Genomic DNA, 21,216 nt, shown 5'->3' with positions numbered 1-21,216 from the left:
AAGAAGAATTATTCTGATATGTTAATTCAAAGTTGAGAAAAAGAAACGTAAAAATAGGTCATATTATTTTTTTTGCAGTTGCACTCGTCCCTTTACTACATTGACGAGAAATCTCTTTGTTGTATAATAAAAATTATTTTTTAGAATATGCAAATCACATTTGTGAAGTATCACATTTGTAAACAATTTAAATTGAATACAATCTATTAAATTTCGAAATTTATATCTTTACGGGGAATGCACGGAAATCTTTTAGCAAGCCTATTTTTTGGATTGTATCGCAGATACGACATTCCTTATGAACTGCTTTGCAGAGTGATCTACTATATAGGCTACGTTTAATATAAACTATTACATATATATTGCTTGTATATGTACGAATACGACGAGTCACTGTAAAACACGCATTATCTATCACGTTAGTTCTTATAATTAGCGAAAAGTATAACAGTGCCTTTATTGAGAAGATGTCACGGTTTATCTTACGACGATTGATTCATATATTCTTTTTTTTTTTTTTTGTGTTCAAACCCCAATATTTTAATCGCTATGCGAATCACACCTGCTTTGTTTTTGAAAGCGCGACATTTGGATATTAAATTAAAAATCGTTCTTTTCGTATAATTATTCGTATATGAACGATGAATATAAATGCGCGCGAGACAAATAAAAATATAAATAAAAATAATTATTATCAATATGTAATAATAAAAAAAGACAGGCATCGTTCACTATAAAGCGTATGTAAATTGTTGAAATGAAAATGTATTTATGTGTTTGCAACAGAGGTGTAAAATTAATCAGATCGCGATGTTCCATCGCAATAATTTGTATCAGTTACGCAATTATATACAGATCTGTATTTATTCAAATTTCGCGTTTTATTTAACGTACATCTCGAGTCTCATCGAAAACATATATAACGCTCTACAAACTTACATATTAATTGTAATGTGAAAGTGTGTGTTATTTTAAAGTCTGACCCTAGAAGATAAGTTTTTGATTCATCAATGTCCTATTGTCGCCTAAGTATCAAGTCGCCATAGGTGGCATATCATTATAAAGCATACGGATAATTTTAATATTTGCGTTTTCTTTCTCTTTTCATATACATATATGTATGTACGGATTTTTCAGCAGCCAGCCATAAATGCCACACATATAAATTCAGACTGATATATATTTCTTGTTTGTATTTTTCTTGATATTGTTTAATCTAGTCATATGTCATCTGTAAACTATAACACTTATGTATCATGATTTAAAAAAAAAAAAAAAATAAATAAATAAATAAAAAAAATGCTGTAACATAAAATATTGTAAATAAATGTATAAGCTTGATTCACTGAGATGCTTTATTTAATTGATCGTTTGAAAATGTTTTTTCCTCCTAGTGCTAAAAGTGCTAAAATGGAACTATAAAAATTATATATCTCCAAAGTTTTTCTTTACTTAGTCATTTTTTAATTTTTTTACATAGAGAAAGAGAGAGCTCTCTCTTTATTATTATATTATATATATATACATATATATATTTAATGTATAATTTATAATTATTATACTATATATTATATACTACATAACAATAGTGTATACTAGTATATTTTGTAGATATTGCATTTATTTTATATTATTCACACTCACAGGCGTAAATTGTGTAAAAAAATACACCGCACGTTAGAAAAAAATTTTACCTTGCTGTTGCAGTAATATCACATCGTTACGTATTGAATTAAGATGTCTCGAATACTCCCGAGATTATCGTACCATCGCACTGCGCCGTCTAGAGACGACTGTCGACTGTCGACTGTCCACTATCCCGGAGTCGTGGGATCGTGGGGACGCCCGCGTAGGAGTTTCACGTCCCTGAGTGTGCGCGAGAGAAAGAGGGAGAGAAAGATCTATAGGAGGGAGCAAGTGGGCGATAGGACGCTAGCTACCAGCTACCATACCGGCCACGGTGCTACACGATGTTACGGTGGTAGTGAATGGAACGCGGTGTACCGCACGTCCTCGCGTAGTACGACGCTCCGCGGGCGTCGCGCGCCACCAATGGCCGGTGAGTACGAGCGGTCACGTGACATGCGTGCCGAGCCAGCAGCAGAACATTGCAAATGACAAGACGCGTAGGGCATTGTATCGTCGCGCCGCCGCCGCTGCCGCTGCCGCTGCCGCCAGCCGCCAGCCGCCACTACCGTTGCCGTCGTCGTCGTGGTCGTCGTGATCGTCGTGGTCGTCGCTCGAGAATTCCTCCGGTCGGGTCGCGTCGAACCAACAAGAGTCTCTACACTTGGTGCTTGGCACTGGTACGTGTCGCGGGCACGCGTCCGTAAAAAGCGGCCCGTAAGTAATCGTCGGTAGTTGCGCGCGCGACTTGTCGAGCGGGGCTCTCTCTCCCGCGCCCTGAGAGAAAGAGCGGCGGCCGTCAAGGCAGGAGGAAGCCGCGTCAGGTGCGCGTCCGCTCCGCTACGTTTCCCTCGCGCGCGCGCGCGCGTGGAGGTGCGAATCTGGTGCCGCTCTGCTCGCCGAGAGGAAGGATGTCGAGCTCGCAGCGTATGCGAAAGTCCTCGCCATGCTCGAAGCAGGGCCCGATGCGTGCCACCCTGCCCGTGAGCTCGCTGATGAGGCAGGGCCGGCAGAGCAGCAGTCTACGCAAGAGCAACAGCAACAGTCCCACCGTCTCGCCGACGAACGCGGCCGTCTGGCGAGCGCGCATCTCGCCGGAGACATCGTCTTCCTCGGGACAGCGGAGTCCCGGGTCCCTGTCCTACAAAGGTATGTCGGCTTCCCCCCTCCTCTCCCTTCTCCTCCTTCTCCTCCCCCTCCCCCGCGGGCACGTTCTTTGTGCTCGTATGAGTTTTGATCGGGAAACGCGCGCGCGTGACCCTCGGAGTAGCCTGGGAATCGTCATCGGGGATCGGGGACAAATATCGGTTGATCGGTTATAGTGACTATTCCGCGCAAAAACCCGACCGGTACTGTAGTTTGTTTTAGGAGCATAGTGCCAAGATGCTATCTTTTGGGATTCTGTTCTGTTAAGGGGTAAATAAATCGCGAAGTGTGCTTTGTCCAAGGTTTTAATATTTCTTAATAAACAAGTCGTCTCTTCATGAAGAAGTAAGGTATCTTACATATTGTTTGTCCAAGGTATGTAAGCTGGATAGAAAGCTTTATTGTGTGTATTCGCTGCGCAGATGTCAGATGGACATTCTGTCTGACTTGGAGATATTTACTTCTCGCAGTGCTTTGTGTTATATGTATTATTTGTCACGATACTTCTTCCCTTTTTATTATTTGAATTGAAGAATAAAAGAGAGAGAAAGATTAGCAAGTCGGATTCATCTTGTTTGTTCATTTTAACACTGGAAAAGAATCTTTTTATAAGAAGTTTCTTTGTTATTTTTCAATTACATTTGTAAAACAAAGAAAAACTGCTTGTTTTTAACGTAAAATATAATTGTTTGCTCCAAGTTTATTGTAATCATCTAATATATCTTTTTTATCTTCATTAATTTTTAGATGTATTACTGCAATATACATTTATAATTTTTAAATATTTTTCTTTTATAATTTATATTTTTTCAACTCGACTAATTCATCTTTATACACACTTTATACAATATCATCTTGAAAAGTTCACAAGCGTAATTCATTTTGGCTTGTGCATTTTTGTGCATACACATTACAACTACGGTAACTGAAGAGACATTTTTAGTTCAGTTACACTGTAGATTTATTATTTATACTTGCTTTTTCATTGTTTTAATCAAATCCAGCAACCGAAAATTGTTTTTTTAGTTCGGTCTGGTACATATGTACTTTTCAATAATTGCATAATGAAATATTTTCATTTTATTGTCTCACTTAATTGAATATTATTATACTTTACAGCCAAATCAAAAACACTTAGCGGCCGCTGTAGCGATAGCTTAAGTGGAAGCCAAAGTATTCGACGAACAGCATCACTAGATACCATCTATCTAAAAGGACAATGGCCACGTGAGTCCTATTATATGCATTCCAGTCTTCTGGTGGACAAATCTACTCAGGTGAGTACATTTTGTTCCTCTTTCTAGAAACATATACACAAAAATGTAAAATAAACATATTTATATCATATAAAATTTGTTTGATTGTTATCTTATATTTTTATTGTATAGACGGAAGAATGTTCCAATGAGCCAAGAAAAATGCATACTCGTCATCCTACAGAACAAACGGTCACTGATGAAAAATTGGAAAAGAATTATTTCAGGCATCGGTATGTGTGTGTGCTTTGTGTTGTTCAATTTTTATATATTTATTAAAAAATTTATATGCAAATTTGTATACCTCACAAATATATTGTTATCACAGATTACAACGTACAAATAAAGAAGGTACTAGCAGTAGAGAGCGGACAGCGGCATTCGGACTAATAATGCCGGGAGGTCCACCACCCGCGCTTCCCGGAGATCATTCAGTACTTTTACCCAGTATTGCTTCGCAGACATCCATACGTAAGTGATTACCCGAAAGCTCTTTTCGTTCTATTCTATTGAAGTTATTAATTAAACATAATTCCTTATCTTTATAGACAATCAATTTAGCTTGAGTAAAGCAAGTCCCATGAATATCCCGGTGAAACCAATGAGGCCTCCGATGCGTTCGTCTATCGAAGGGCTTAATCAAGAAATCGAAGGACTCGTGCTCAAAAGTACAGCCAACAATAGCGACGCAGATCATCCAATAGAGGACAAGGTAATACAAATTATTAATTTATAGATTCTGATATTTTAACAAAATGAAACGAAAAGATTAATTTGTAACTTATAAGTTGTCTGGAAAAAGAGCAAAAACGCGCTATTTTGAGAAAAATGTATTTATAATTTATATTTTACCTTGAAAGATATTATCTTTCAGAATGAATATGTACATTTGTTATTTAAATACTTTTTGTCTTAAATACATGCATCTGTATCTAGATATTAATATTAAGAATATACATCATTAATTGTCGCCAAATATTTTATGAGAAAACCTTCAAAATATGCTGTTTTTGCTTATATGTGTTCTTTTTTTATACACAGTTATAATTTTATATAATAATAATTATATGAGATTTCATTAATGAGTATCGAATTTATCTATTATTTTTCTAGTATGCACGATATCGCGAGCAAATCACACCCGAAGGACATCGCGCTCCTTTAGCAGATCTATTGCGGGCTACTCGGAGTGTCAACACACAAACACCGGCTACTGATCTTCCTTCCAGTTCTTATTCTTCAGGTAAATCGCCTGATGGCGTCTTTATATGCTCAATTAATTTGTGGGTATGATGGTGTTAATAAAATTAAGATGATTCTTATAAATTTGCAAGATTGGGAGTGTGATAAACTGTTGCAAAGAGAACTGGGTAATAATCAAGATGTTAATAAGAATTAAACTGTTTTATAAGATTATTTATTCTTCAAAATAAATTTATGAGCGACTATTAAATAAATTTATGAATGACTATTAGGATAATCGGAAGCCATAATTTTATATAAAAAAAATAAAAATAAATTAAAAGTATAGAGTAAAAATTTCTTTTTACAAAGGTAGTTAAAAAAAAAATTGTATTCTATAAAAAAAATTTATTCTTAATTTAATTTATTCGTTAATTTATTTTTTATAATTCTCTTCCTGATTATGTCATTTGTATAACAATTATCAGTCTGTATGTGCGTGCATGCGTGCGTGCGTGTGTATGTATAGCACACACATACACACTTGTATATTTTTTTAACGTGAATATATTTAGTATAAATAATATACACACTAACTAAAGGTGTGTGCCTGTTGAGACAGGCCCTCCATCTAGGAATTCTGAGTCTCCGCTGATTCCTGGTGTTATGGATGCGTCCCGTCCACCTAGCGATCTCTTACAAGGTTGGCGCATATTTGCGGAAGATTTGATTTTTTCTTTTCACAGATCTTATTTGTTTGTTTTTGATCTCTCGATTTACCATTGTTGATATTACACTTTTAATGATAGATAAGTGATAGATGAGTGATAGATAGTGAGTCATTAAAAACTATCACTCTCAATAAATCTTAAAATATGAATTTTATAGAAAAATATTTCAAATAATAGTTACTTTTAGTTCTAAGAAGAACATCCTTGTATGATCGGTACAAATGGAAGCACTTTAAAATAAGAAAAGAATATATAGTTTTGTTTAAAAAAAAACAAAGACTTTAAAGTCTCGTTTCCATTTGGAACAAAAATATTTACCATATATCCATTGAGATCAATCAACTTTTAACTGAAATATTTTTCTATGCATATTTTAAGATTTATTAAGAAGAGTAACTTCTTTTAATGTGGTTTATTTTATACAAACATACATATACATAAATGAAAAAACAGTTTATATTTCTGTCAAGATTCATTAATTTATCCATTTTGTATGCATGATATTATTCATCTTTAAAAGATCGTCATCAAGGTATATGTAAAACTTAACGTTGTGAGAACAATATCGTTAAACCTTATTCAAATTTATGGTTACGATTTTTATAGTCATATTATTATGATTGCATCACTATTCTCAAGAGTTTATCATTTCTTTTTATTATCAATAATACACATATTAAATTATAGCTTCTATAATAATTAAAATAATATATAAATCAGATATTCACCAACATTCCGTATACATAGTGGAATTAGTTGCATGTTTTGCTATACTCTAAGAATGTTTTATGTATCACTTATTTATTTTTCACAATTAGATATTTCTTTCTTTTGTCATTATAAATATTGCTGTCAATGTATTAAAACATATTAGATACTATATGCATATTATATAAAAACTCTAACTATTAGAAATGCATGATAACATCACGATTAATTATACATACCTTGCCTTAGAGAATATCGATATTTATTTTATTTTATTTTTTTCAGCACCATAGGAGCAAGAATATTAATATAATAATTAACTATATATATAATTTTCTCTCCATGTTTCATGCTATTAAATATAGCATGAAGATAATTTGTGTCTACACATTTATTTATTTTCATTGCAAAATAAATGTGTAATAATATCCCATTTTACATAAGCTCACTGTTTACATATTATTTACACACAAGCATTTATTATTAAAATATTGAATGGCATGTAAAACTCTCGTTATATATTTGATCATCAATATAAAAAGAACAATGTTTCATACGACATTCCATTTCTTATACGACACAAAGCGACTTTAAAATTCTTCTTTAATTTATAGGTGGAAGCCGTGGTTCAACACCTGAACAAGATAGAGAAGGACGTCTCGGTACCTCTCCTCACATTAATAGGTTCCTGGCGAGGGAACCGCCCGATGGCTGTGAGAAAGTCAACCTCAAATTTGTGGAAGATGCAAGGTAACATTGAGATCACTCTCTACTATCATTTCTTAGGATGTCTGTAAACAGTCTCTTTTTCATGTTTTCATATGCAGGCGGCCCATGATAGATTTGAGCAAACTAGATTATTGCCCAAAGCCGTGCGTTCCAGCATTCCAGTTGAAACCCAGCTTGGGATCAGCGTTCCTGCCATTGCAACAGCCGGCCAGCCCGACAATGGTCGCCTCGAGTGCATCACCTTCTGCGCATACGACACCGACCACACCTCCACCAAATCCATAGTCCCACTCTTTATCTTGCGATGTTACACTTGTAAGCTCGATTAGTATATATATACATGCATATATATATATTTTTTTTTAACGACCTTGTGGGTAGAAAGTGATTTACTTCGACATAAAGGCATATATATCGACAAAGAAAAGTTACCGAACAAAAAAAAAAAAGAAAGAAAAAGAACAGCCTGTTCCCAGTGCGCGCCGTGCGGACATCGTGCGGGCATCATGGATTGTGTAATTAATAAAGTTGCAGAATTGCATCGATACAAAAAAAAAGAGGAAAAGAAGTTTTTGGACGGCATCCGAGCTTCGTTTATAATGTTTGAAACAATAATATATAAATACGAGGAACAATAATTTGTGATAACTAAAAGAAAGAAAAAAAAAACACAAAAAAGATAAAGAAACGACAACGTTTAGGAATGAACATTGTGTTCTACAGGGAAAAAAGACTAATGAAATTGCGTATTCTAAATTTAGTGCTAAAATGTGCTAAACGACTTTAATTTTGTACACACGAATAAATATTCAAGATGACAAAAAAAAAGTATTAAATTTGATTGTTGGAATAAACAAAATTATATGGATACAAAGGAAAAAAAAGGCACGTGTGCACGATATATATGAATGCATGTATACATACATATATATGCATACATATATATACATTGTTGCTCGTCTCTATGATGTTTTTATTAGAATCTTCATTGTTTGAAGTACAGTCGATTACATAGTGACAGAGATGTGAATCACCCTTGTTAGAATTTTGTATCGTTTTGTATTATTACTTGTATGCTAAAAATATTCTCAAACTATTATCATATGAGAAGTTAGGAAATGATGTATCCCTATGTGTTTTTGTTTTACAAAAATGAGGCTTTACACAAGAACGATATTTGAGACGACATAAATACATATGTAATTATTTATCATGAAAATTCAATTGGATTCATTTTGGAATTATTAATTTTTTCGTGTATTTATTACAGATATGTTTCTCCTTATATATCTGTAACATAAATAAGGCGAATGACTCTAAATTTAGAACGCGAAATTGTGTTTGATAATTTGAGATAATTCAAGCTTTATTCGGATTGATATCGTCTCATTGTTCTTCCATTCTATTTTACGACAATATCATAGGGCTACAATATTTTTGATTTATCTTATATATATTACGTTAGATTACAATCTGAATATGTACAACCAACACACAACATGCAGTGACAGGTTGAGGAATGCATGATGGAATGAGTCCAACGACATAAGAAAGACTTGTATTGAGTAGACAGAAACGCGAGAAAGATGAGTGGTAATACTAGATGTTGGTTGAAGTGACGACATGCGCTTTTGTCAGTGTGGTATCAGATGTGGCATAAAAACGGCTCCCTAAACTGGCACCGAAAATAGGTGTGCGTGTATGTTTTTTGTATAAAAGCGGATAATTATTTCGAGGATATATAATCTGCATCTTATACAAAGCGACAGTATGCATGTGTTGTAATATCAGAACTCTGATTAAATCATTCACGAATAACTTTGAAAAAGACTAAAAGCGCGACAGTAAAATTAATTTTGGAGTGTTCGCTTTAATGCAGGCTAAATATCAATTTGTAAAAAATGAACACTTATGTTATATAGATAAGATAATTAATAATTCAAATGGAGGTTTATTATCGTTTCAATTTGGATCAAAGATTATATTTTTTGCAATGTTAAATTAATAGAGAGACCTTAAAGAAGATTATTATAATATGAGCGCGGGGGAGGGAAAAAGAAAAACTGAAAGTTATTCGTGCGATGGATTAAATTATCGGTTACGCAGAACCACTCGAAAGAAGTTCGTTTATTTTTTGCTTTCTAGTACGAAATACACATTTTGCAAACAGTTTTCGTAATTAGTGTCTGTGGGAGGAAAATAAGAATCTTGATAGTGTGTAAAGCCAAGAGCGCGGAGAAGAAAAAGTTTTTTAAATATGATAGTAATATACTTTCTAATAATGTAATGTATATCTAGCTACAACAGTGAAGAGGAAAAAAAGAAGAAAAAAAAGAATGTTAACACATAAGTACCTGGCACACTGGTCTATGCTCTCTCTTATCCAGCTCACTAGAAAATTCATGCCTTAGAATGCGTGGTAAGGTGTGCTATATATAGACAGGAAGGTTAATCAGAGAGTCAGGATACACACAAAATGCACACTGGCTAGTTAAAGTGTATACAATATGAAGATACTGTATAATATTTACTAGCTTAAGAGAATTTCTCATGTTTTATTTATTTTGCTACAGATCTAACAACAACAACAACACACCTCGTACCACACCGCACACTCTCTGTCGTATCGATATCTGAGTGTAGAGCAGCTTCGAAAAGAGAAAAGCATATTCGACTATATTATTATACTTCGGTCTGTTCGCGCACTTTGCATCTTACTTAAACGATTTTGAAGTAATGCGCGACGCGTAATAGTGTATAATTAACATTAACGAATAAAATGAAACAACAGATTTTCGTAATTTTAATAAGTAGATAAAAAAAAATGATTTCAAAGCGAACGCTTGCCTTGTTATTTTCACCGCATTCTATCAAAGGGCTCCACTCTTTAACCTTCGTGTACTTGCATAATGTGTTATCATTATTGTTAATTTTCGATTCCGTAATGAGCAGAGTAACGCGTACGAAGACTGCTAGAACCGAATATCATACCTGTTATTTGGGATATATCTAAAAAAAGAAAAATCTAAAGTTAAATAAATTAGGCTCAATTCGCATACCCCGATTATCTATGATGAACGAGTGTATATAGATCTATATACTTTAATTCATTATTAAATAATCTCTTCTTACATGACTATACTGTTCGGTACATTCTCTCTACATATCTAAAATCTGAGCAGGCTTCAGAAACGGCAAAATGATTATGTCAATTAAAAATTCATTTAACCCTAGGACACAGTCTAGATGTATCGTTGCAGTATCTTGCACACAAAACGAAAATGATTGTTGAATGTGTATCGTAATTTGTAAGATGCTCAGAATTATACAAAACTCTTTCCAGTACATAGAAAACACATGTGTGTATGTTATATAAAATATCTTTAAAAAAAATTTTATATACCTGCTGAAAAAAAAAAAAATTTTTTTAAATGCAACTTTTATTCACTGTTTTATAATAAATATATAAAACATTTAATTGGTTTTTTTTTATTTTTTTTTTCATTTTATGAGAACTATTATCGAAGATTTACTTTTTGGAATTCATTAATATCGTTTTCTCTCATGCGTACATATACGCACATTAATATGACGCAATATGTCATACATAATATATTTTCGATGTACCGAGCAATATGTATTTTGATTATTTGAACACTGCATATATTAATTAATGCAATATCATTAAACTTTGATGATATATTAACTTTTTGATCTATTATAAAATGGCAAAAAATTGTGTTAATATAAACATTTTTATTTTTAAATACTAATAATAATTTATATATTACGATATGAGAGAGGGACTCAATCAGGGGATAAATATTATATTAATAGATTACTGTTGCGATTAAAGTTAATCTTTATGAAATTAAAAATGGACATTTTTTGAATTTGCCATATTGCTTTCATATGTTCGCACATCTTGATCTTTTACGAATGCAAATATATTTGATTTTCTACATATTTGATTTCTACACAAGATTTGATTTGCTAGAATAACGAATTAATTATTTCGTTTATAATTATCGTGATCTTACGAATTCTCTATTCTAGAAGAGTATCTTACAATGCTATAATTTTCTATATCCATTGTTCTTTTACCCTGTCTTATAGAAATTGAACGTTTGGAATTTTATTTAATTTCTTCGTCGGTCCTAGGGCTAAATCAAAATTATTAGTCAAAAGAGAGAAATAGAGCATGTAAATAATAATAAAATAATGCTTCTTGTATTAATAACTTTTGATATAGAACATATAGGTGACTCACAACAGATGCATACTTTCGTAAAATTAAATATATTAACGAACAAATTGTTTGACCTTTTTAATTTTCTATATCCATTGTTCTTTTATCCTGCCTTGTAGAAATTGAACGTTTAATTTTTTATTCATTATATTTTCAAGACGTTCTAAAAGTGGCGAAAAGTGGATATACACGAGTTCATTTTGTAAAGTTTGAAATTTGATATTTATTAACGAAAACATCAAAATATCAAAGCATGATGTTCGTATCATGTTTAAAAAAATGTGGGGATTTCTTTATAAATTAACATTCAGAAATAAAATTAAGAAAATTTTACAATTTATATATTCATGAAGTAGATTCGAGTTAAATTTTAAGTAAATTAAATTTTCATTCGCTTATTGACGAAGATACCGAGAAAAAGATTTGGAATTAAAAACTATCGTTTAGTTATGACCTTTTGACATATTTGCAAAGAAAGAAAATATTGATTTCAATTTTTAATTAAAGGAACAAGGGCATGTGCTATTCTAGAACAGCTTGTATATTTTTATTAGATTTTTCAATTTGAAAAATCTAATAAAAATATCTTTCTATTTTTTCTATTTTTCTTTGATTTATAATCTTGCAAATCCCATAATGTTATGATGCCAGTTTTATTTGATATACAATTATATAATTGATTGAAAACTTGATATATTTCATTTAACGTTTTTGATTAAAATTATCATGTATCACACACGTTTCCAGGAATTGTACGATGAGAATATGTAAGAAAGTCGGAAAGCATTGAGAATACTAAATGGAAACTTTTTGATGCTTTTTAATATTCCTGCATTAAAACACGTTATGTCTTGACGTGTTACACGATTAGTTTGAAAAGAAAATTTGTTTTATTCTATCATTTTTTAATGACTGTCTGAGAAAATAACGCGGATGGTTTAAATGCTTACGAAATGATGATACTACGATTGTGATATAATTTAGTAAGCTCCCGATATTTCGTTCGGCCATTGATAAATATATCGATTGTTGCGCGCGATCATCAAACGATATAATATTATTATTTTATTCGTCGATCATAATAAAAAAGAGAAATGTTAATAATAATAATATTTGTAACTTTCAGAGCATAGCACATGTTATTAAAGAAAAAAAGAACTTCTCTCAATATGGAAAGGTGAGCACGGCCAAAGTGTTGCCTAGTACAAATATATTGTAAGAAAATGGATTGTTTAAATGAGCCGAAAGTGCTATTTGCGTTTTGCGCAGATTTATTTCAAGATATTCTTATTAATATTCTTGATCTCAGTGCGAATCCCCTCTTATTATCTTACCTCTCCATAGTGAGAATATTCTGCGTAAGTTGTTAAAAAATTTGATTTTTTTTACACGTGCAATTAGTTGTATTCTAATTTATCGGCATAATATTGTAATGTACTTATTCCAATAACAATATACACCATTATTTTTGTTATAAAGGATAAATGGAAAGAAAAATGTACCTTTTTATATTACTACTATTAAGAAGCCTTACATAAATAAACTTTTTAGAAAATTAGATTGATGTACGACTTGTTATGATAGGTATATACATACAAGAATGCCTTAAAACACATGAATTTAAACGCATATCAAGATATATATATGTATATATAAGTACAAATGTATATACGTTTCAATATGTGCATAAATTCATGTATTGAGGCATTCCTGTTACCGTGTGTACATAAAAATTTATCTCCATATTTCAATTATGCAAGTCAGTCCATATTATTTTTACTATTAGTTTATTTCGTTCATTTTTATTAAATTGTCAGGTATATCTTTGTATGAGTTTTTGTTGTGTTTGTAACCAACTAGTACATACATGTATCTTTTTCTTTACTTACTTTAAAAATATTTTGTATTAGATATCCAAATTTTCAATTTAAATTTAATAGGATATATATATTTTATTATTATTAATTCTCAGCATTTAATTAGATCTAATTAAATTAGATTTTACAGATGATTAAATATTATGCTATATTACATTGGATATCTAATAAAAATAATTTAATAATTATAAAAATTTTTCTTTTATTTAAACTAAAAGTAGGATTTCAGAATGGGATAGTAATTTCTCTTTCGGTAATAAAACATTAAAAACTATGAAATATCACTTTCATAGAAAAGACCAGTTTTTAATCGTCTTTGCTACATGTTAACTTCATACACATGCCGATATAATATAAGTTGCATGTGTATAGATATGTTCATATTTACATAAATATTTGTAATCATATGTTCATCTTCTTAATTGTCGGCATTATATTGTGTATAACAAGATATTTTTGTCTTATATAATTAAATTAAAATTTTTCTTTTTCATGTATGTACAAATTATCTATAAAAATTGCCATAATTATAAACCCATATATTGAGGGGAGGAAGAAAAAGTACTTCTTGCAGAATTATTCTTCCTCGATTCCTCAGCATTAGGATTATCACTGAAAATTAAAAAAAAAAAAAAAAATAATATCTCGGCAAAGATGTAAAAACATATTGGAAAAGATCCTTATTTTTCTTTGACAATAGGATAATAATATATAATCTATCTTTATGTTTATATACTTAGCGCTAAAAGTAACAAATTTTAATGTACATTATTCAATAGATTAACAAAAATAAGCTATAGATAGTTACGTTTAGCGCTAAATTTACGATATGGATACATATTTATAATACCATTTTTTTATACCAGTGTTGTCCAGTAGTCATTCAGGTCACATCGCTGGACAATGCTGATTTATTTAAAACGCGATTCTTATAAGCTAAATGAATTACCCAAAGAAAGGCATCAAAGACACGAGCGTCTGTCTGCTCGGCCTACATGCAAATGCTGGAGAGCACTGCGCTACTCGTCCGACGACGCGTCGTAACCATTGTTGCAATTTTTGTCGTCGCTCTTCCACAAATTTTGCATCCTAAAAAATTATTAACGATTACTTTCAATGCATCTAAATGCTAGTACGATTATAAATCTATGTATCATCTAATACTTTAACATATATATGTATATAGTTTACCTTATTCCCTATTGTTTTTTTTGGCGGAAATTCGAAACTTGTAACGATAGCGTCATGTTTTTTTAGTTCTCTATAAAGCGCATAAAATTGAGCATATCGTCTGTAAATATTCCACTCTACGTCTCTTATACGGGCATAAATCTATATTAGATATGGCAAATTAGAGAAATTTTTTTTTGGTAAAAAAATTTTAGACTAAAATTGCGCTTCTTGTACTTGATAAACATGATGTATGTCAGATGGTTGTCCTGTAAGAAACGCGGATGGAATCCATATGTGAATAAGACACGGTGGTTCCGCAGGTAAATCGTCCTCATTCAACGGTCCCCGGAGACACTCCAATTCTGTTTGCAATATCTTCACTAATCTGTCCCTGCATAAAATTCAAATTCAATTAGAAAAACTATCATCATGAAACTCGCGTCATTTCGCAATATTATTACGTACTTGTTTGTCAATTGCATTGTCAATCTAGCATTAAATTCCATTAACTCGGCATGCATATCTGCGACCTGTATCAACTTCTCTTCGTACTGTCGCGCCTCATTGTGATAATCCAACGACGCATCTTCCTCGGATATCGTTGTGGAATTGGAATCTCTTCTTAACATTTGAACGGCAGTAACATATTTACGCAACTGTTGTCGTAAGAGTTCGTTTTCTCTGTATAATTAAAAGTGAGTTACATATTAGTTACGAATTATTATATATTCATTATACAATCTATCAATGAATATCAGATGAATCATACATGCTTAATGTCCATAATATATCTATTATCCGTAAATTAATCTAAATTTTTTAAAAACTTTTAAGATCGTTTTTTCACTTAATTAAATAGAGATAATTAGGACAATTAAGTTACGTTTGAGTCAATCTATACACATATGTACACAAAATAATTGTTTATAAAGTTTATAAATCAATCATAATTACCTATTTAATGTTTGCAATTGCAATTCATGCCTTTCTAAATAATGTTGATGTTGCCTCTGGAAACGAGCTAATTGTAATCTGCTTGTTATAGCATCTTCTCTAGCTTGTTCCAGCACTTCTGTCATAGCTAAAAGCCTTACACGTAATGTATCTATGTCTAGATTCTCTGAATCTATATGCAAATCTAAACCAACTAATGGTTCTGTTGCCTCTACTGCAGGTTCTGTCACTTCTGATGAATCCTGAATGAAAATATATAAATAATAAAAGTATATTTTGTTTTTAAACTTTGTTCTTTACAAAAAAATTAAAATGGATTAAATCTATCTCTTGTCTAGGAATTAGCTAAATACAATATTAATCTAAAGCATTTAATAAATATTATAAATATTTACAATATATAAATCTGCTTTGAATATTTAAACACATTTGTATATATTAATTAAATTTTTATTCCAAAATTAATCAAAATGTAAACTCACGTTTAAATAATTTGGCAAAGCAGCTATCATATCATCCAATGTTTGATCAAGTGATGATACAGGTACAAGGCCGCCCATATTTCCAGCATCCATTATAGGAGTTAATAGCTTTTCTTCTTCAAAAGATTCACTGGTAATATTATAGAAATTTTTACATATACGTGAATAAATGTCATATATATTTGTCCATTATGTAATGCTGTAATAGATATCTACCATTGTTCCCATTCCAGAAGTTTTGTATTAACTGCACTATTGTTGGAATCAACTTGAGGTTGAGAATCTGATAAGCAAGGCGAAGTAGAATCTTTAGTCGATACTGGCGTAGGCGAATTGCGACATGTCGGTGGTGCGCTTATAGAAATTGTAATTCCTTCCCTGTGTACGTCTTCCTCATTGTCATCATCAAAAGAAATTATACGTGTTGGCACTTTCTTTTTTCGCTTTTCCTGTTCAGATGCAAGAGGATCTGTTTGATAGATTATGATTAGATTATGATTATTATCAATAATTCAAATAGTTTGAAAATTTTTGTAATAGTTTAATGCAAAAGTTTTCAAATTATTTAAATTATTATTTATCATTTGAGTTGTTTCAAATAAAATTCGAGTTTTTAAAATAAAAAGAAAGAAAGAAAAAAAAATGAGATTTCTTTTTTGATCAACAAATAAACTAGCAAATCTATTTTGATTAATAAAAAAATTATGTAACATTATATGTGTGTGTGTGTATAATCTTATTTTTATAAAACTTTTTGTTAAATATGACAAATTGTTTGCATTAATTTAATAGATTTAATACTCACCTGGAATTAATGTAGAAATAACTGGCTCTGATTGTGCACCTCTGTTTCTATCCATATCTTTTCCTTTCAAGTCATCAAGTTCTTCATTATCTACTCTTATTGCAAATAAAATTGTTCCAAGACCTGTAAATAATAAAATTAATTTGTTTTTAAATATAAATCGAATAAATTCAGTCTAAAAACAAAAAGTACCTGCAGCTACATTAGGTAGTACAGAGCTCTTCTCCTGATCGAGTAAAAAGGCCCATTCCTCATAGAAGGGAGACAATGTGTCAGGATTTATGATAGCATGTAAATGTCGCTCCAGAGATTTTTCATTTAAGACAGCCCTCAGCCATGCTCTGCCTCGACCGTAATCTGTATGCACCTTTCTCAATATACCAAAACGTTCCTGTTCATGCCAAGTGAGTTGTTCTTTTATGCACGGCCAGAATGCTATATCTGTTATATTACTAGGTTTTACATTACCACCAGAGACTAAGTCAGACACATGCCTATAAAACAAATATGAGAGAGAATATCTTTTAATATTTCAATTTAAACTAAATACAACTGTTGCAAGTTTTACTCATATTATATAGAAATTTATCAATAGTAAAAAATCATCTCTATGTATTTATCATCATGCTCATGAGTCATATCATGGATAAAGCGTGCAGTCTGTTTTATGACCTTGCATATACTCATGCAGAAAATCGTAGAATAAAGATAAATTTATAAATTTGATCATTATGAAATATTTTAAAAAATGTTACCTGAAAGCTGAGTTGATTTTTTCTATATAATTCGTCTTTAATCCATGACTAAAAATTAATTCAAATATATGGCAGAGTTTTGCTACGCATGCTTCCGATTCTGTAGCTAATTCCGCGCGTCCGCCAAACCTGATATGACATTCTTTAGCGGACACTAGCAGGTTCTCTAGTAACTTTTCCTTCTCAATTGCATGATCTATTATATTATGTGTATTCGGTACTATTGCTGACATAATACGCAAAGCCTAGAAAGGATAAATAATATCTTTGGAAAATGCGTCAAAATCAATACAATTTTTAAGGGGCAGAAAAATCTTAATGTTTCTTAGGTTTGCAGCATTCTCTGTAATTGAAGATAAAAGATTATATCATTACAACTACATAATTACATAAGATTTATGTTGTTGCGACTGTTGTTAAGTAATTGAATTGCATGATCTATGCATATTGTGAATATTCTATGTACCTCATATTTATGAAACAATTAAAATTTAATATCTATTAGTTTTATTTTAAAATTCTTTCTAAAATTTAATATAAAATTATCAGTAATATGACAAGTTATTTCTTTGATTTAAACAGAATGAATATTACATCTATTTTGCATATAAACATACATTCCACTTTGATTGCATTTCTTAATCATTAAAATACAATATATCACAAAAGAATTAATAAAAAGATTTTATTTTCATACAATACAATGTAATGTAGTAATTTCTCATAAAATTTACAAAAATTTCAGATTTTTAAAATCAATTTGTAATTCATAAATATAAATACACATATTAAATACACATGAAGATATATTAATTATGCAAATTAAAAAAATATATATAACTTAAAACAATTTATATACGAAGTAAAAAAAGAAGATTGATTCACATATTGTTTATATCTGTATACTAATCCTAAACAGATTTCTCCCGGATATCCGTGATTGTGTAATCGCAATACATACGAATCTGGGTTATGCTGACCCTCGTATTTTTTATATACGGCATTTTTTTTTAGCCGTCATCGTCGCGTCCATTCATCACCGATGGCACACAACGCACGCGGAGGGGGAAAAAACAAAGGGAACTTACCATTTAAACGACGCAGTGAAAATCACTGCCTCGATCCGTTTTCACAATCGAGGATTGTCATCGGGTATTCTCAGTCTGCGTTATTTGCGCGGGAGGACCACGGATGCGCGGAGAAACAAGAGAGAGAGAGAGAGAGCTATCAGCTGTCACTTCGGAGACGCGACGAAACTGTTGACGCGTCGTCGTCGTCGCGTCATGACGTCTTGACACGGAAACCTTTGCTCGCTCGTCACAAAGAGATCACCGAAACTGGCGGAACTGCAACAGGGGGTGGAACTGCTAACTGCTTCGCGAACCCATCGCGAGAGCATCGTACGGCTACTTTCTGGGAACATAGATGTGTCAGCGTGAGATAGACGCACATGTCGCACATACGTCACAGACGCCGATCACGCGACACTGATTGCGCGATGGATCGTGCGTGATAGCTCGACGATGTCGATTGGCTACTTCGGCGGTGACGTCATGGAAAGATTTTACCCACCAATCGGATCTGCGCGGTCTGCGCAGACTCGTGATTGGAAGCAACACAGAGAACGCTTCTGGAATTTATATAGATTCGGTCTCATCGACAGTGTATAAAATGTACCGTACATGTTGTTAATTAGGTAATTATAAATATTTGATTATAAAATGTAGTAGTACAAATTTAAGTACATAGAGAGTATAATTAATATAGTAAGATTGATGTAAATACGTAAAATAGTATTTACGAATTATAATATAGTATTTATAATAAATATTCAACTATAATACAATGTACTATATCGAGCAATTACAATTTATATATATATAATATAATTTATTAATTTTTCAGAAAGTATTTTCTCTTTTTTCTTTCATAATATAGGCCTAATGATATCATGTATCTCGGTAAGATATATGTTTTGTATTGAAGGTCATCTTCTGCGGAAAGGACTTTGTCCATCGACATTACTTCGGATGCTGGCGGGAAAGACATCACATTGCGCTCATTTTACGCAATCTCGCATGGTGCTATTACTTTTTAAATTGGCCTTAATGGTAAGTCAATAACAATTATAGAATTATAGATATGTATCTTGTGTTGATAACCGTACGCGCAACGGAAAATATTATTAAATGAAATCTGGAGGAAAAGAGAGAGAGAGAGAATGCACATTCGTCCCTTTTCCCTCCCTCGATACAATAAAATTCTATTATTATTATCGATTGTTGTGGATGACAGCATTCTGAATGGAGGACGAGATATAGGAACGCAAGAAGACACACCGCGCAATTTATAAAATCTCTTTTCCTTTTTTATTGAATGCTTTGACAACATATGGGCCGAGACACACACATTTGCTCATAGTTCATATGAATTTAACCACTGCGTGTATTCAAACGTATACGTACACAATCCATTAAATAATCGCGTCGTATCGCGCGATACGTGCAAACCCGAGATTTACGCCACCCCGTGTAAACATACAATTTCGGGCTTATGTAAATCGCACACGTATAAAATGTCGATTGCGAGACGGTACGCAAATTTTCCGTCAAATCGCAGCCAGGGATACGTATTGTAACCGAACCCTCGAAAAGAATCATACGTATCACGTCATATAAGGGACCACGTCGACGTTCGTGCGCGATAAGAGCAGATTGATTCAATTAATCGTTACACGATTGGATACATCGCATGAGGCGCGCGAATCGCTCTAATAGACGAGGAACATTATTTTATTAATTCATGGACACACATACACACACACACGCACGCACGCACGCACGCACGCACGCACGCACGCGCAAATAAAAGCTACAATGGAACGCGTATTTAAGTGAATTCTTATTCTGTAATTTTTAATAAACAATTATGCAGAGAAAAATTAATATAAAAATACTCGAGTTGTTTTGCAACGCGATTTTTACAAGGATAAAAAGATGCTCATTTTAAAAAAGTCATATATTTATCATTTTATATACCATATGCATTGATATTAATCAATATTTTTTTTTTGTATAGTTCTCGGATTCAATTATCTTCATTATATTCACAAAGATCTTGTGTGTATATCATTAATTTTATTATTATATAATTAATATTTTCGCAAAAAATTAACAGAATATAAGTAATAGTGAATTTTTTACTTGAATATATGAACATATAAGTTCCTCTCAACATAATTCAAACGAAAAGAATCTTAATGTTACTATATAAAGATGCTGTTATACACATATTATTTTTATTAGAACATAAAATCAATGGTAAATTTTAATTTTAATTTCAATTATATAAAAATTAATTAACTGCTTAAATAAAAACAGTATATTAAGTCAACAATTATATTATCTTTTTTACAAATATTAAAACTGACGAGGAAATTTATCCTCTCTCGACACGCGTACATCGATAATTATTACCTGTCCAAGATTAATTTACAACGTTTCCGCAATTCGCGCGCGAGCGTCGACGACAACACCTGAGAGG

The 21,216-nt window shown here is 31.9% G+C and overlaps 2 protein-coding genes and 1 long non-coding RNA gene across 4 annotated transcripts in view; 2 read left to right on the top strand and 1 right to left on the bottom strand.

The window, feature by feature from the left end:
* Positions 1–2,124: 2,124 nt before the first annotated feature.
* Positions 2,125–10,818, top strand: LOC138936254 (glucocorticoid-induced transcript 1 protein). Of its 2 annotated transcripts, XM_070301519.1 has the most exons (9): positions 2,125–2,775; positions 3,892–4,049; positions 4,161–4,261; positions 4,357–4,499; positions 4,577–4,740; positions 5,142–5,271; positions 5,833–5,913; positions 7,264–7,399; positions 7,477–10,818. In XM_070301519.1, the coding sequence occupies exons 1-9, from the start codon at positions 2,538–2,540 to the stop codon at positions 7,661–7,663; spliced, it is 1,338 nt and encodes a 445-aa protein (XP_070157620.1). In that variant the 5' UTR covers positions 2,125–2,537; the 3' UTR covers positions 7,664–10,818. The 2 variants fall into 2 exon arrangements, with proteins under 2 accessions (XP_070157620.1, XP_070157627.1); XM_070301526.1 differs by lacking the exon at positions 5,833–5,913 and having other exon boundaries at positions 2,127–2,775.
* Positions 10,819–13,802: 2,984 nt separating this feature from the next.
* Positions 13,803–19,121, bottom strand: LOC138936187 (sorting nexin-29). Its single transcript, XM_070301372.1, has 12 exons — positions 18,762–19,121; positions 17,674–17,918; positions 17,111–17,412; positions 16,919–17,041; positions 16,330–16,582; positions 16,114–16,243; positions 15,632–15,873; positions 15,143–15,358; positions 14,912–15,068; positions 14,696–14,836; positions 14,454–14,593; positions 13,803–14,116 (listed from the first exon to the last, which is right to left on the bottom strand). The coding sequence occupies exons 1-12, from the start codon at positions 18,762–18,764 to the stop codon at positions 14,032–14,034; spliced, it is 2,037 nt and encodes a 678-aa protein (XP_070157473.1). The 5' UTR covers positions 18,765–19,121; the 3' UTR covers positions 13,803–14,031.
* Positions 19,115–21,216, top strand: part of LOC138936197 (uncharacterized) — a 92,352-nt gene continuing 90,250 nt past the window's right edge. The window contains exons 1-2 of the long non-coding RNA XR_011447352.1: positions 19,115–19,369; positions 19,660–19,784. This is a non-coding gene — a long non-coding RNA (uncharacterized lncRNA). The remainder of the gene's footprint in view (positions 19,370–19,659; positions 19,785–21,216) is intronic.

Source organism: Polyergus mexicanus, unplaced genomic scaffold (genome assembly GCF_030449975.1).
Source record: "Polyergus mexicanus isolate NDT 795.1 unplaced genomic scaffold, iyPolMexi1.0 SCAF_1, whole genome shotgun sequence".
Taxonomy (NCBI): Eukaryota; Metazoa; Arthropoda; class Insecta; order Hymenoptera; family Formicidae; genus Polyergus; species Polyergus mexicanus.
This window is presented reverse-complemented; position numbering and strand designations above follow the sequence as displayed.